General features: G+C 40.9%; 1 protein-coding gene across 20 annotated transcripts in view; it reads left to right on the forward strand.

The window, feature by feature from the left end:
* Nucleotides 1–14,248, forward strand: part of MTMR3 (myotubularin related protein 3) — a 129,612-nt gene that overhangs the window by 63,399 nt on the left and 51,965 nt on the right. For 15 of the 20 annotated variants that reach the window (XR_011249857.1, XM_069557194.1, XM_069557187.1 and 12 more), the window contains 2 exons: nt 4,549–4,601; nt 7,342–7,427. Coding sequence is in view for 15 of the 20 variants with exons in the window: in XM_069557194.1 (XP_069413295.1) it covers nt 7,425–7,427 (3 nt within the window). In the remaining 5 variants the exon portion in view is untranslated. The remainder of the gene's footprint in view (nt 1–4,548; nt 4,602–7,341; nt 7,428–14,248) is intronic. The other 5 variants (XM_069557198.1, XM_069557193.1, XM_069557189.1 and 2 more) reach the window with 1 other exon arrangement.

Raw genomic sequence — 14,248 nt, forward strand, 5'->3', positions numbered from 1 at the left:
TCTTAGACGCGTGAGGTTATTGCTTAGATTTAACATAACCACTTTACATTCTACCTCTTCAAACACATGGCTGGTATCACGGGATACTATCAGGCTTCATGAGACAGTAGCTTGTGGCACCAGAGAGCTTCCTTCAGACCTACTCTACATGCCTTTATCGGGCAGATAGTCCGAAGAGCCATGGGCAGTCTTTAAACTTTGGTTGGCAGTGTTTGACAGTGGCATACTTGTTTCCACCTAAGGGGGTGTTTGGTTGTGGTACGAGGAGTCATTGCTGGCCTCGAAGCAGACCTGCCTGAGCCTTTCGTTGAGTCATCCTGTTGTTTGGTCCATGTCTTAGAGCTTTACACCTCTGGAACCTTTACCCACTTTGCTATTAATGGACTTATCCTATCTTTGACAGAATAAATTACCAAGTAATCTCTGAAACTATGTCACATGATTCTTGTAGTAGATAGTAATTTCTTTGAAATGGAACACCATTAATTCATTCTTACCCCTAGCTTTGACCTGTCTCTTGAATCTAATCCCATTTTACCCCTAATTACTGGCTGGACATATATTTATTTGCGAGGCCACCTTTAAAGCCAGTATATCCTATCTGGTGTTGCCTCCTTGGAAGCTGCTCTTCGGTTCTTAACAAAACCATTCTTTTCCTGCTCATTTCTAAGCTCAAAATTCTGCTTAGAATTTTGCGGTTATCTTCGCCAACTTGCTCTGCCTCCTTTTCTCATTCCTAATTAATTACCAAGCTTAAGCAATTAACGTTTTCCACTCTGGTGGTGCCTCTGTGTTTTTACTATCATTAAGATATTGGGCTCTTAGCAGTTCGTATCTGAACTCCTAGTCTGGAAACATCGTAAGTGACTTTTCCCCTCCAAACCATCCTGCTTGCTGCTTTCTCATGCGACCACTCTTGTGTTGTTGTTCTCCTGCTCAGGAAGCTTTTGGTTTTATGCCATCGAGTGAAATCTGAACTCACTGGCCTGGCATTGAAGGCCCACAGTGTGTGCTGTCTTTTTAGTCTGATTTCCCTGAATATGATTGCTCTTCTAACCTACTCTCTGTTGCTCAAAATGTGTCCTCTTCCCACTGTGGCATTAGTATCCATCCTCACTTGGTTTACCTCCCCTCTTTTTATTTAAATTCCACCTAATCTGTAAGACGAAGTCGTTCTCCGCCTCCTGTGAAGCCTCCCTGCTTGTCTCTTTCTCTGAACTCTGAGCACTTGCATGTCACTGGAGTGACCCAAGAAGTATCAGAGTGCTGCAGCATTTATGGTGAAATGTCTCATCGTTTCTCGCATTAGTGCTTCCGTGGGATGTGCCATCATATACTAATATATTGTCTTATCTGGTTGTTTTTCAGTAGCTAAGACAAAGAGACCCAGCATCTGTACTTTTTGACAAATGTTTTATTATCCTAAATAAAGTTCATAGATGATACAGTGTACCTACAGACATAATTTTAAAAAGTCAATAATAATCTTACTGTAGTATAAAGGAAAAATGAAAATAATTTTAATTTGTATTTCAATTTTCAAATACTAAGGAAAAACTATGCTTTAGCAACAAAAGTTCCTGCAGATTTAAAACCTTTAAACTTTCCTGCTCTACTGTGTTATACCTCATTAAACAACAGAACCAATATTGATAGTAGTATATTTTGTATCTCAAGTTGCAAATTATGAATAGCCTTAGTACCCATATAGCATGTTGTTAATGTGGCCCAGCCTGAGTTGTAAAATTTAAAAGTTACTGGGAGACAAAAATACTACTTGTAAAGTGGTTCAGTTCAGTTCAGTCGCTCAGTCGTGTCTGACTCTTTGCGAGCCCATGAATCGCAGAACACCAGGCCTCCCTGTCCATCACCATCTCCTGGAATTCACTCAGACTCAACGTCCATCGAGTCCGTGATGCCATCCACCCATCTCATCCTCGGTCGTCCCCTTCTCCTCCTGCCCCCAATCCCTCCCAGCATCAGTCTTTTCCAATGAGTCAACTCTTCTCATGAGGTGGCCAAAGTACTGGAGCTTCAGCTTTAGCATCATTCCTTCCAAAGAAATCCCAGGGCTGATCTCCTTCAGAATGGACTGGTTGGATCTCCTTGCAGTCCAAGGGACTCTGAAGAGTCTTGTCCAATACCACAGTTCAAAAGCATCAATTCTTCAGCGCTCAGCCTTCTTCACAGTCCAGCTCTCACATCCATATATGACCACAGGAAAAACCATAGCCTTGACTAGACAGACCTTAGTCGGCAAAGTTAATGTCTCTGCTTTTGAATGTGCTATCTAGGTTGGTCATAACTTTTCTTCCAAGGAGTAAGCGTCTTTTAATTTGATGGCTGCAGTCACCATCTGCAGTGATTTTGGAGCCCCCCAAAATAGTCTGCCACTGTTTGCACTATTTCCCCATCTATTCCCATGAAGTGATGGGACCGGATGCCATGATCTTCGTTTTCTGAATGTTGAGCTTTAAGCCAACTTTTTCACTCTTCTCTTTCACTTTCATCAAGAGGCTTTTGAGTTCCTCTTCACTTTCTGCCATAAGGGTGGTATCATCTGCATATCTGAGGTTATTGATATTTCTCCTGGCAATCTTGATTCCAGCTTGTGTTTCTTCCAGTCCAGCGTTTCTCATGATGTACTCTGCATATAAGTTAAATAAGCAGGGTGACAATATACAGCTTTGACTTACTCCTTTTCCTATTTGGAACCAGTCTGTTGTTCATGTCCAATTCTAACTGTGGCTTCCTGACCTGCATACAGATTTCTCAAGAGGCAAGTTAGGTGGTCTGGGTATTCCCATCTCTTTCAGAATTTTCCACAGCTTATTGTGATCAACACAGTCAAAGGCTTTGGCATAGTCAATAAAGCAGAAATAGATGTTTTTCTGGCACTCTCTTGCTTTTTCGATGATCCAGCGGATGTTGGCAATTTGATCTCTGGTTCCTGTGCCTTTTCTAAAACCAGCTTGAACATCAGGAAGTTAATGGTTCACGTATTGCTGAAGCCTGGCTTGGAGAATTTTGAGCATTACTTTACTAGTGTGTGAGATGAGTGCAATTGTGCGGTAGTTTGAGCATTCTTTGGCATTGCCTTTCTTTGGGATTGGAATGAAAACTGACCTTTTCCAGTCCTGTGGCCACTGCTGAGCTTTCCAAAGTTGCTGGCATATTGAGTGCAGCACTTTCACAGCATCATCTTTCAGGATTTGAAACAGCTCAACTGGAATTCCATCACCTCCACTAGCTTTGTTCGTAGTGATGCTTTCTAAGGCCCACTTGACTTCACATTCCAGGATGTCTGGCTCTAGGTGAGTGATCACATTATCATGATTATCTGGGTCATGAAGATCTTTTTTGTATAGTTCTTCTGTATATTCTTGCCACCTCTTCTTAATATCTTGTGCTTCTGTTAGGTCCATACCATTTCTGTCCTTTATCGAGCCCATCTTTGCATGAAATGTTTCCTTGGTATCTCTGATTTTCCTGAAGAGATCTCTAGTCTTTCCCATTCTGTTGTTTTCCTCTATTTCTTTGCATTGATCGCTGACGAAGGCTTTCTTATCTCTTCTTGCTATTCTTTGGAACTCTGCATTCAGATGCTTATATCTTTCCTTTGGTTAGAACATTTTATATTTACATATTTAGCCTCCTCTTATATGGTTCTTGTATAAAAAGTGTTTTCAGAGATTGTGAGAATAATGCAAAATGTTGACCGACTCCTTGATTTTAGGACTTTGATATTTTGTGCAGGGTTGTTCATATATGTGACTTTATGTCGCATAAACAGCTCAAAAGGATAAGTTGTCTGCAAATACTGAGAGAAGTCTTTACAAAGGAAATCCGCCTGCAGCGCAGAAGACCTGGGTTTGATTCCTAGATCGGAAGATTCCCCTGGAGGCGGAAATGACCACCCACTCCAGTATTGTTGGCCTGGGGGGCTACAGTCCATGGGGTAGCTAGAGTCAGACATGACTTAGTGATTAAACAGTAGATTGACGAGGTCTTTTAGCTCTGTAAGGGTCAGATGTTGCCTCTTTGTGACAGGAGTTTTTTGTGTTTAGACTACACTTTGCTCTTCTGATCTTTTTTTCTTACGCCAAAAAGATCCCTTGGTAGAGAAGCCAATAACATGCACAAATCAACTTCAACCACCGAGTCGAAGTCTAGATCTCCTGCAATTTTCTTAGTTTTTCAAAGTACTTGTTCTTTTAGTGGCAGAGATTTACCTGAGAAGCCATCAGAAATGATATTTGATTGACAGAGCAAAACTCTTAAAGAGGAGTATTTGTAGGTTCTGGGAACGTTCTGTCTGTATGGTTCCGCAGTTTCTAAAGGCATGTTAAGGCCCGAATTGGCCCATTTTGCACAATTAAGTATTCTAAAATGTGGTTCACTAAGAAGTTCACATTGTAGCAATTTAAAAATTAATGTATTGTCATGGCATTCCAGCTTGTAGAGAAAAGTCTAGTGGGAAAATCTAAGTGGCTTAACTGGATACTTAGGATATTTGTCATTGTTAAACTACTGGTTTTTCTTCTGCAGATTTTCTTGTGAAACCTTCAAATAGAAAAAGCTCTTCAGACAAACTTTATTTGGTAAGTTTGTTCCCCCTACCCTTCACCCTCTACTACACTCAGCTGTTTTGAGGCAGCAAAAGACAATTGACAGATTAATTTGGGGGCCCTGTTTGTCTGTGGGCATTTAAGTGAACTCTTGTATGTTCACTTTAATGTTAAATCTTAAAATTTGGTCTCTCCCCACCATCAGGACTCGAGCCATTGCCTTAGTATGATACACTATGCCTAGAAACTTGGATTAAAGTTGAGATTAAATGAGTTGTGGCCTTAATCATTTGTTTAAAATAGTTTTAAACATGATCTTTTAAATTGCAACTTGATTCTTTCTTTGAGTTTTCTTAAATTGTTAAATCTGTTTGAAAATCAAGGCCTTGTTACTCAACTTCAGTTCAGTCTCTGTCGTGTCCGACTCTTTGCTACCCCATGAACTGCAGCACAGCAGGCCTCCCTGTCCATCACCAACTCCTGGAGTTCACCCAAACTCATGTCCATTGAGTCGGTGGTGCCATCTAACCATCTCATCCTCTGTCATCCCTTTCTCCTCCTACCTTCAGTCTTTCCCAGCGTCAGGGTCTTTTCCAGTGAGTCCCCTCTTCATGTCAGGTGGCCAAAATAGTGGAGTTTCAGCTTCAGCATCAGTCCTTCCAATGAACACTCAGGACTGATATCCTTTAGGATGGACTGGTTGGATCTCCTTGCAGTCCAAGGGACTTTCAAGCGTCTTCTCCAACACCACAGTTCAAAAGCATCAATTCTTCGGCGCTTAGCTTTCTTTATAGTCCAACTCGCACATCCATATGACTACTGGAAAAACCATAGCCTTGACTAGACAGACCTTTGTTGGCAAAGTAATGTCTCTGCTTTTGAATATTCTGTCTAGGTTGGTCATAACTTTGCTTCCAAGGAGTAAGCGTCTTTTAATTTCATGGCTGCAATCACCATCTGCAGTGATTTTGGAGCCCAAAAAAATAGTCTGTCACTGTTTCCCCATCTATTTGCCATGAAGTGATGGGACCAGATGCCATGATCTTGGTTTTCTGAATGCTGAGCTTTAAGCCAACTTTTTCGCTCTCCTCTTTCACTTTCATCAAGAGGCTCTTTAGCTCCTCTTCACTTTCTGCCATAAGAGTGGTGTCATCTGCATATCTGAGGTTATTGATATTTCTCCTGGCAATCTTGATTCCAGCTTGTGTTTCTTCCAGTCCAGCGTTTCTCATGATGTATTCTGCATAGAAGTTAAATAAGCAGGGTGACAATATACAGCCTTGACATACTCCTTTTCCTATTTGGAACCAGTCTGTTGTTCCATGTCCAGTTCTAACTGTGGCTTCCTGACCTGCATACAGATTTCTCAAGAGGCAGGTCAGGTGGTCTGGGTATTCCCATCTCTTTCAGAATTTTCCACAGTTTATTGTGATCCACACAGTCAAAGGCTTTGGCATAGTCAATGAAGCAGAAGTAGATGTTTTTCTGGCACTCTCTTGCTTTTTTCAATGATCCAGCGGATGTTGGCAATTTGATCTCTGGTTCCTCTGCCTTTTCTAAAACCAGCTTGAACATCTGAAAGTTCACGGTTCACGTATTGCTGAAGCCTGGCTTGGAGAATTTTGAGCATTACTCTACTAGCGTGTGAGATGAGTGCAATTTCAGTCTAGTCTGTTCCCACCCTGCAGCCAGAGCCTCCTTTACGCCACCTCAGGCCACGCTTCCAGGCACAGCTGTGTGAGGCTCTGTGCCCTGCTGCCGCCATGGCCTCTCTCCCCTCGCTTTCATTGATCATAAAGCATCTGCTTTGAATATTGAATCCCAGACTTGCAAAAATATGCAGTATTCGTGGAAGTTTAGTGAACTAGAAATGCTGGCTTTGCATGTAATGTATCTGTTTTATATATATATATATATATATATATAAATATATATATATATATATATACACATTTAGAAAGCTATTTATTAAAGTGATAGTGTTCTTAGTAGCCTGAGTTTCTTGTTCGGTGTTCCTCCCCCAGTATTATAGTTGTTTCTGAAAGCCAGGTAAAGGCATCAGCGCGGCCTGAGTTTTCACTGAGCGCAGGATGTTGGGGTAAAAGACTTTTTTCTTTCATATTTTGTGTACTAAGTCAGTTCGGTTCCCACAGATGGGGAGATCCATTCTGAATTTACAGGATTCACAAAAACATGCTGTATAATATTGTAAGAATTACATTGTTATATGCTGTATTTTCATTCACAAGTTGGTTTTAATTATAGCTTTATTATTTTCATCTAAGGTTTATGATAGTTTTCATGTTGTTGTCAACTTTAGGAGCGTGAGAGCTTTCGCAATTGTTTTTGCTCAGATAGGTTACGGCCAGGATGATTTTCGCAGCGCTTTAAAGGATTTTGGATTTGACTAGTGGGTTGGCTGGGTGACTCTCAGCATTTTCTTGGCTGACTCTGGTCAAGTCCTTCGGTCCTTGTATATGCAGTTCCTTTAATTAGGGTATGGCCAAATGGGAAATTGGGCTTCTGAGGTGGTGCTAGTGGCAAAGACCACCCCCACCAATGGAGGAGATGCCTGAGATGCTGGCCCCATCTCTGGGTCGGGAAGATCCCGTGGAGGAGGGCACGCAACACGCTCCAGTGTTCCTGCCTGGAGAATTGCATGGACAGAGGAGCCTGGCGGGCTGCAGTCCACAGGGTCGCACAGTCAGACACGACTGAGCAACTTAGCACACACCTGGAAAATTACCAATTTTGTCCTTTTCCTCCCCTCAAGTTCCAGGCGTAAAGGAAAGAAAAGGCTTGCCAAGACACTGAAGAAGGGACGGAGATCTCTCCTCCTCACCTGGGCCTCCTGTCATGGTAAGTACGGAGAAACAGCAAGACAGCTGGACTCGAACTCTCCCCTGACAGTGAAGTGAATACTAGTGAGTTTACAGTTCCCGCCATCAGAACTGTCTGTTGTCTTTTATTGTTTACTTAGTATCACTAATAATAATTTGAGTATTTTAGTGTCTTAGAGCAGTTTTGCTTCTATTCACTTTAATCGTGTGAGTTAGATATTGTCTATTTTCAGTCAGGTAGTGTAAATAGATTCAAGAACAAATGTTTCTTGGACTTCAGGTTTCTTATTTCTTTTCTGGGAAGGAAGATACAGTAAGAAGCTTTTCTCTGTATGTGTTGCGTTGTGGAGAATTAATATGGTCATACACATATTCTTTATGAATTTACCTTTCTGGATGAAAGCGGTTCCCTGTCTTCCCTGTTTTTCCTCTTTAACATTGTTTTTATCCCAAAGAAGATGAAGTAGCTCTGCACAAGGCCTGCCTGCATCTGTGACTAAAACGAGTGTATTTCAGTGACTTGCGAGCCATTTAGGACCCACTTTAGGCAGAGAAGTGGGAGCAATGAGCCAGCTACATTTCTATCAGTCCCAAAAATATGTAGACAGAGCTTCAAGGCTTAAGGAAAAAATGGCCCTCTGTAATATTGTCCTGCTTCTACCTTGGTGATGTTCACTAGATCCAAACTGTCATGCTGGCACACAAAGAAGGAATTGAAAAGGCCATGCTAATTTCAAGCATCATTGGGAACATGGATGGAAAGTGCCTTTCAACATTAAAAACAAACTAAAACCAAAAAACCTAGGTGTATAGAAGTCCCGTTAAAATGGGAAAGGTAACACCTGTCATTTTTAATCTTTGCCAGTTTTTTCTCAGTTTATGGTCACAACAGCTTTCTGATGTATCCTATACCCAAGTACTGATGAGCTTTTCTTTATGCTGTATTATTTTATTGGTTTTCACGAGTTTTTAATGAATTGAGAGCATTTGCCTAATGTTTATCTGATCTGTATGCCAGCGCTAGTGAGCCACCCGTGGCGGGCTCGTGGAAGCAGCTCTCCTGGGCACAGAAGGGTTGCGCTTCTCTGTGTTCCGCACAGCAGCCCTGTCCTTGCTCTGGTGCCCTGCAGATAGTCGTGTGTGCGCGCACGGTGTTCAGGGAGCCGGTGTGACCATGTGTTTAAAAAAAACTCTCATTAAGCAGCTTCATAGTAAGTCTTTAGAAGTGCTCATTTATAATCCTTCCGCCAGAGCCCATGGTGGTATTCCTTTCTGACTAGTTTATGTGCCTGTGTATAGTTTATGTAGTTGGAATTAAAACATTAAATTTCTGTTTTGCTTATTTCACTAAATGAATTAAACATTTTTCTTTGATTCGTTGGACTCCTAATGATTTTTTACTAGCTACCCAACACTTTTCAAATTGTTGAACCATTGGTGTAAGTAGTATTAATTAATATTTTCTGTTTTAACCATTTGGTTACGGTGTTCTTAATCCTTATTTTTCTGTGTAGAGAATTCAGAAGCACTGGTTTTTCTTGAATATCATCCTTTCATACTTAAAAAAAATTCTTGAATAACATTGGTCTTCTGGGGAGGCTGAGCACTAGGAACATGTTTCTGTGTTTCGTTGTGGACAACTCGCAGGCCTGTGTGGACTGAAAATAGTATGGTGTGCTCCCAAGCCCCACACAGACAGCAGCCAGACGCAGTGATCAGTTCATGACCGCGTTTGTTCCTTCTGACTCCCCACCCCCACCTCTTTGGATTATGTTGAAAGAAACCACAAACATGATATCAACAGAAATTTTTATTTTTGACTTTTAATGCCACTTTTAAGAATGGTAACTAAAATTGACAATGAGACTGATAATCACTTTAAACTTTTACATTTTTTTAAATTTTTTTTGTTTTTTATTTTTTAAATTTTAAAATCTTCGATTCTTACATGTGTTCCCAAACATGAACCCTCCTCCCACCTCCCTCCCCATAACATCTCTGTGGGTCATCCCCATGCACCAGCCCCAAGCATGCTGTATTCCTGCGTCAGACATAGACTGGCGATTCAATTCTTACATGATGGTATACATGGTAGAATGCCATTCTCCCAAATCATCCCACCCTCTCCCTCTCCCTCTGAGTCCAAAAGTCCGTTATACACAGCTGTGTCTTTTTTCCTGTCTTGCATACAGGGTCGTCATTGCCATCTTTCTAAATTACATATATATGTGTTAGTATACTGTATTGGTGTTTTTCTTTCTGGCTTACTTCACTGTATAATCGGCTGCAGTTTCATCCATCTCATCAGAACTGATTCAAATGAATTCTTTTTAACGGCTGAGCAATACTCCATTGTGTTTCTACACATATGTGACTCTAAAGAGTAGTTTTTTTAAAATCCTGCAACATTTATACATAACTTTAGTTTATAGACATTTCCAGTGGTTAGCCTCTACTCCCCATGTTCTTTAAATATTTATCTTTAATGTTGACTTCCCCCTGACTTATAGACTGACTTCTGTTACCTACATAGCTTACCAAGTAGCAGAAGTTAGCCTGGGACGGTGGTGACTGATCTGTTTTCAAGATTTTATAGCGACCCCACATGGAGCTGGTAGGGATTAATAAGTATGAGATTCCACCATGCCCAGTGTTCCTCAGTGATATCAGGAAATTGACCAAGTGGATTATATTCTCTCTCTCTCATCCTAGTAAACTACTGCTTGTAGCTAGCCCAGGGTAAATTTATTTTCAAGCCTCTTAACAGGTTAACACACCTGCCAGACTTTTTCTCGTCCTTCCCTTTGTCTCCTTCCAGCTCTTCCCCCATCAGCCATCTCAAGTTTGGCCTCCCTTTTACCTATGAAACTAAGTAAATATAATAAATTCGGCAGTTGATTCAGCTTATGTTTAGGTAAGTAATATTTTTACCATTCTTTTTGGAAAGTCAATAGTCTATCCTCAGTTCAGTTCATTTGCTCAGTCGTGTCCGACTCTATGACCCCATGGACCGCAGCATGCCAGGCCTCCCTGTCCATCACCAACTCCTGGAGTCTACTCAAACTCATGTCCATTGAGTCGGTGATGCCATCCAACCATCTCATCTTTTGTCGTCCCCTTCTCCTCCCCACTTCATCTTTCCCAACATCAGGGTCTTTTCCAGTGAGTCAGCTCTTCACATCAGGTGGCCAAAGTATTGGAGTTTCAGCTTCAGCATTAGTCCTTCCAATGAATATTCAGGACTGATTTCCTTTAGGATGGACTGGTTGGATCTCCTTGCAGTCCAAGGGACTCTCAAGAGTCTTCTCCAGCACCCGAGTTCAAAAGCATCAATTCTTCGGCATTCAGCATTCTTTATAGTCCAACTCTCAGGATTAGGGTTAGTCTATCTTAATCCTTCGGAATTAAAGGCATTTTTTATATACGGGGGGAAATCAGTTCAGAAGCTGTACATGTATCGTGTACTAGGACAGTCTTATAAAAAGAGCATATATTTTATTTGACTGTGAAAAATTATTTATGTTCTTGTCTTGCCAAATTCTCATATGTTGAAAAATCATTCATTCCAGTTTCAGTTTTCAGTAACTACTTAGATTATATACATTGGCCTGGAGTAGCATGCAAGTGAATGTGCCAGCAAAAATGAATTGGTAAACGGCTTCTCTGGGTTTTTTTTTTTTTAAAGCATGCTATATTATTTTAATTCTACACTATTTAGAGGTCAGTAAAAATCTAGTTAGGAAATCACTTAAATGATCTGTGAAATGATCTTTAAGAGAATAAAAGTGTTTTGTTGTAGTTGTTTAGTTACTAAATATTGTCCAACTCTTTGTGACTCCATCAGTTGAAGCCTGCCAGGCTCCTCTGTCCATGGGATTTCCCCAGTGAGAATACTGGAGTGGATTACCATTTCCTACTCCTGGGGATCTTCCGACCTAGGGATCGAACCTGTGTCTCCTTCATTGGCAAGAGTGTGTCTTACCTCTGAGCAACCAGGGAAGCCCCCTTCTGTGTTTCAGTTCAGTCGCTCAGTCGTGTCCGACTCTTTGTGACCCCATGAACTGCAGCACACCAGGCCTCCCTGTCCATCACCAATTCCTGGAGTTCGCCCGAACTCATGTGCATTGAGTCGGTGATGCCATCCAGCTATCTCATCCTCTGTCGTGCCCTTCTCCTCCTGCCCGCAATCCCTCCTAGCATCAAAGTCTTTTCCAATGAGTCAACTCTTCTCATGAGGTGGCCAGAGTCTTGGACTTTCACCTTTAGCATCAGTCCTTCCAAAGAACACCCAGGACTGATCTCCTTTAGGATGGACTGGTTGGATCTCCTTGCAGTCCAAGGGACTGTCTAGAGTCTTCTCCCACACCACAGTTCAAAAGCATCAATTCTTTGGCGCTCAGCTTTCTTCACAGTCCAACTCTCACATCCATACAGGACCATTGGAAAAACCATAACCTTGACTAGACGGACCTTTGTTGGCAAAGTAACGTCTCTGCTTTTGAATATGCTGTCTAGATTGGTCATAACTTTCCTTCCAAGGAGTAAGCGTCTTTTAATTTCATGGCTGCAGTCACCATCTGCAGTGATTTTGGAGCCCAAGAAAATAAAGTCTGTCACTGTTTCCCCATCTCTTTGCCAGGAAGTGATGGGACCAGATGCCATGATCTTAGTTTTCTGAATGTTGAGCTTTAAGCCAACTTTTTCACTCTCCACTTTCACTTTTATCAAGAGGCTCTTTAGTTCCTCTTCACTTTCTGCCATAAGAGTGGTGTCATCTGCATGTCTGAGGTTATTGATATTTCTCCCGGCAGTCTTGATTCCAGCTTGTGCTTCCTCCAGCCCAGCGTTTCTCATGATGTGCTCTGCATATAAGTTAAATAAGCAGGGTGGTAATATACAGCCTTGATGTACTTCTTTTCCTGTTTAGAACCAGTCTGTTGTTCCATGTCCAGTTCTAACTGTTGCTTCTTGACATGTATACAGATTTTTCAGGAGGCAGGTCAGGTGGTCTGGTATTCCCATCTCTTTCAGAATTTTCCAGTTTATTGTGATCCACACAGTCAAAAGCTTTGGTATAGTCAATAAAGCAGAAGTAGATGTTTTTCTCAAACTCTGTTGCTTTTTTGATGTTGGCAGTTTGGTCTCTGGTTCCTCTGCCTTTTCTAAAACCAGCTTGAACATCTGGAATTTCACAGTTCACATACTGTTGGAGCCTGGCTTGGAGAATTTTGAGCATTACTTTACTAGCGTGTGAGATGAGTGCAATTGTGCGATAGTTTGAGCATTCTTTGGCATTGCCTTTCTTTGGGATTGGAATGAAAACTGACTTTTCCCAGTCCTGTGGCCACTGCTGCTGAGTTTTCCAAATTTGCTGGCATATTGAGTGCAGCACTTTCACAGCATCATCTTTTAGGATTTGAAATAGTTCAGATGGAATTCTGTCACCTCCACTAGCTTTATAGTGATGCTTCCTAAGGCCCACTTGACTTCACATTCCAGGATGTTTGGCTCTAGGGTTGTGATCACATGATCGTGATTATCGTGTGATCACATGGGTCGTGAAGATCTTTTTTGTGCAGTACTTCTGTGTATTCCTGCCACTTCTTAATGTCTTCTGCTTCTGTTAGGGCCATACTGTTTCTGTCCTTTATTGTCCATTTCTGTCCTTTATTGCCCATCTGTGCATGAAAAATTCTCTTGGTAGCTCTCATTTTCTTGAATAGATCTCTAGTCTTTCCCATTCTATTGTTTTTCTCTATTTCTTTGCATTGATCACTGAGGAAGGCTTTCTTATATTTCCTTGCTGTTCTTTGGAACTCTGCATTCAAATGGGTATATCTTTCCTTTTCTCCTTTGCCTTTCACTTCTTTTCTTTTCATAGCTATTTGTAAGGCCTCCTCAGACAACAGTTTTGCCCTTTTGCATTTCTTTTTTTGGGGGATAGTCTTGATCACTGTCTCCTGTACAGTGTCATGAACATCCATCCTTAGTTCTTCCGGCACTCTATCAGATCTAATCCCTTGAATCTATTTGTTACTTCCACTGTATAATTGTAAGAGATTTGATTTAGAAGTCAAAGCTGAGAAACCCTTAAAATGTTCATAAATTCATTTTAAACGTAACAGTACCAATTTCCCATAACATTTTAAGTGAAAAGTAACGTTTTTCTCATCCAGCAATAATTAATGTAAAAGAGTGATGTTGTTTTACATTTTTACAGTTTTAAAAAAATATTTGGTTTAATAGATGATAGCTGGATTCTCATATCTACTTCCTCATCTGATTTGTTACAGTGTATTTTTTGAAATGAAGTAAATCCAGGCTTACTCAGTAGTTAGAAAATGAAAGAGTACTTTAGTAATTTTTCCAGGTAGTTATATTTGTCTGTTACACATCAAAACTTGACAAGTGTCAGTTCTTTGAAGGTTAGTTGCAATGTGGAATTTGAAGTCATGTCAGTGAACTTTTTGTTCAGACCATCAGTTGTCTTGCACTTTAAATGGATCTCCTATCCATGCATGATTTTGTAACATCATGAACAGGTCATTTTGAAAATAATGAATAATGAGAAAATGAGTAATGCAGGTCTTCCAAAGGTAGACCTATTTTGCAATAAAATTTATTTTAAAAATCACACTGGTAGTATTGCCACTGGGCATATCAGGAAAGTATTTGGTACTGGAAAGCTGTAAAGTTCCTTCCGGCAGATGATGGCCTTTCAAAATTCTAATTGTCTCATTAAAACTTCATCACTGGCAACTGATGGCATTTGAAGAAAAGACCTGCTGAAGTCCGAATTACCATAGTTTGTCAGTTCTTTTCACTTGCAAATGGTGCTCA

The sequence above is a fragment of the Ovis canadensis genome, chromosome 17, assembly GCF_042477335.2.
Source record: "Ovis canadensis isolate MfBH-ARS-UI-01 breed Bighorn chromosome 17, ARS-UI_OviCan_v2, whole genome shotgun sequence".
Taxonomy (NCBI): domain Eukaryota; kingdom Metazoa; phylum Chordata; class Mammalia; order Artiodactyla; family Bovidae; genus Ovis; species Ovis canadensis.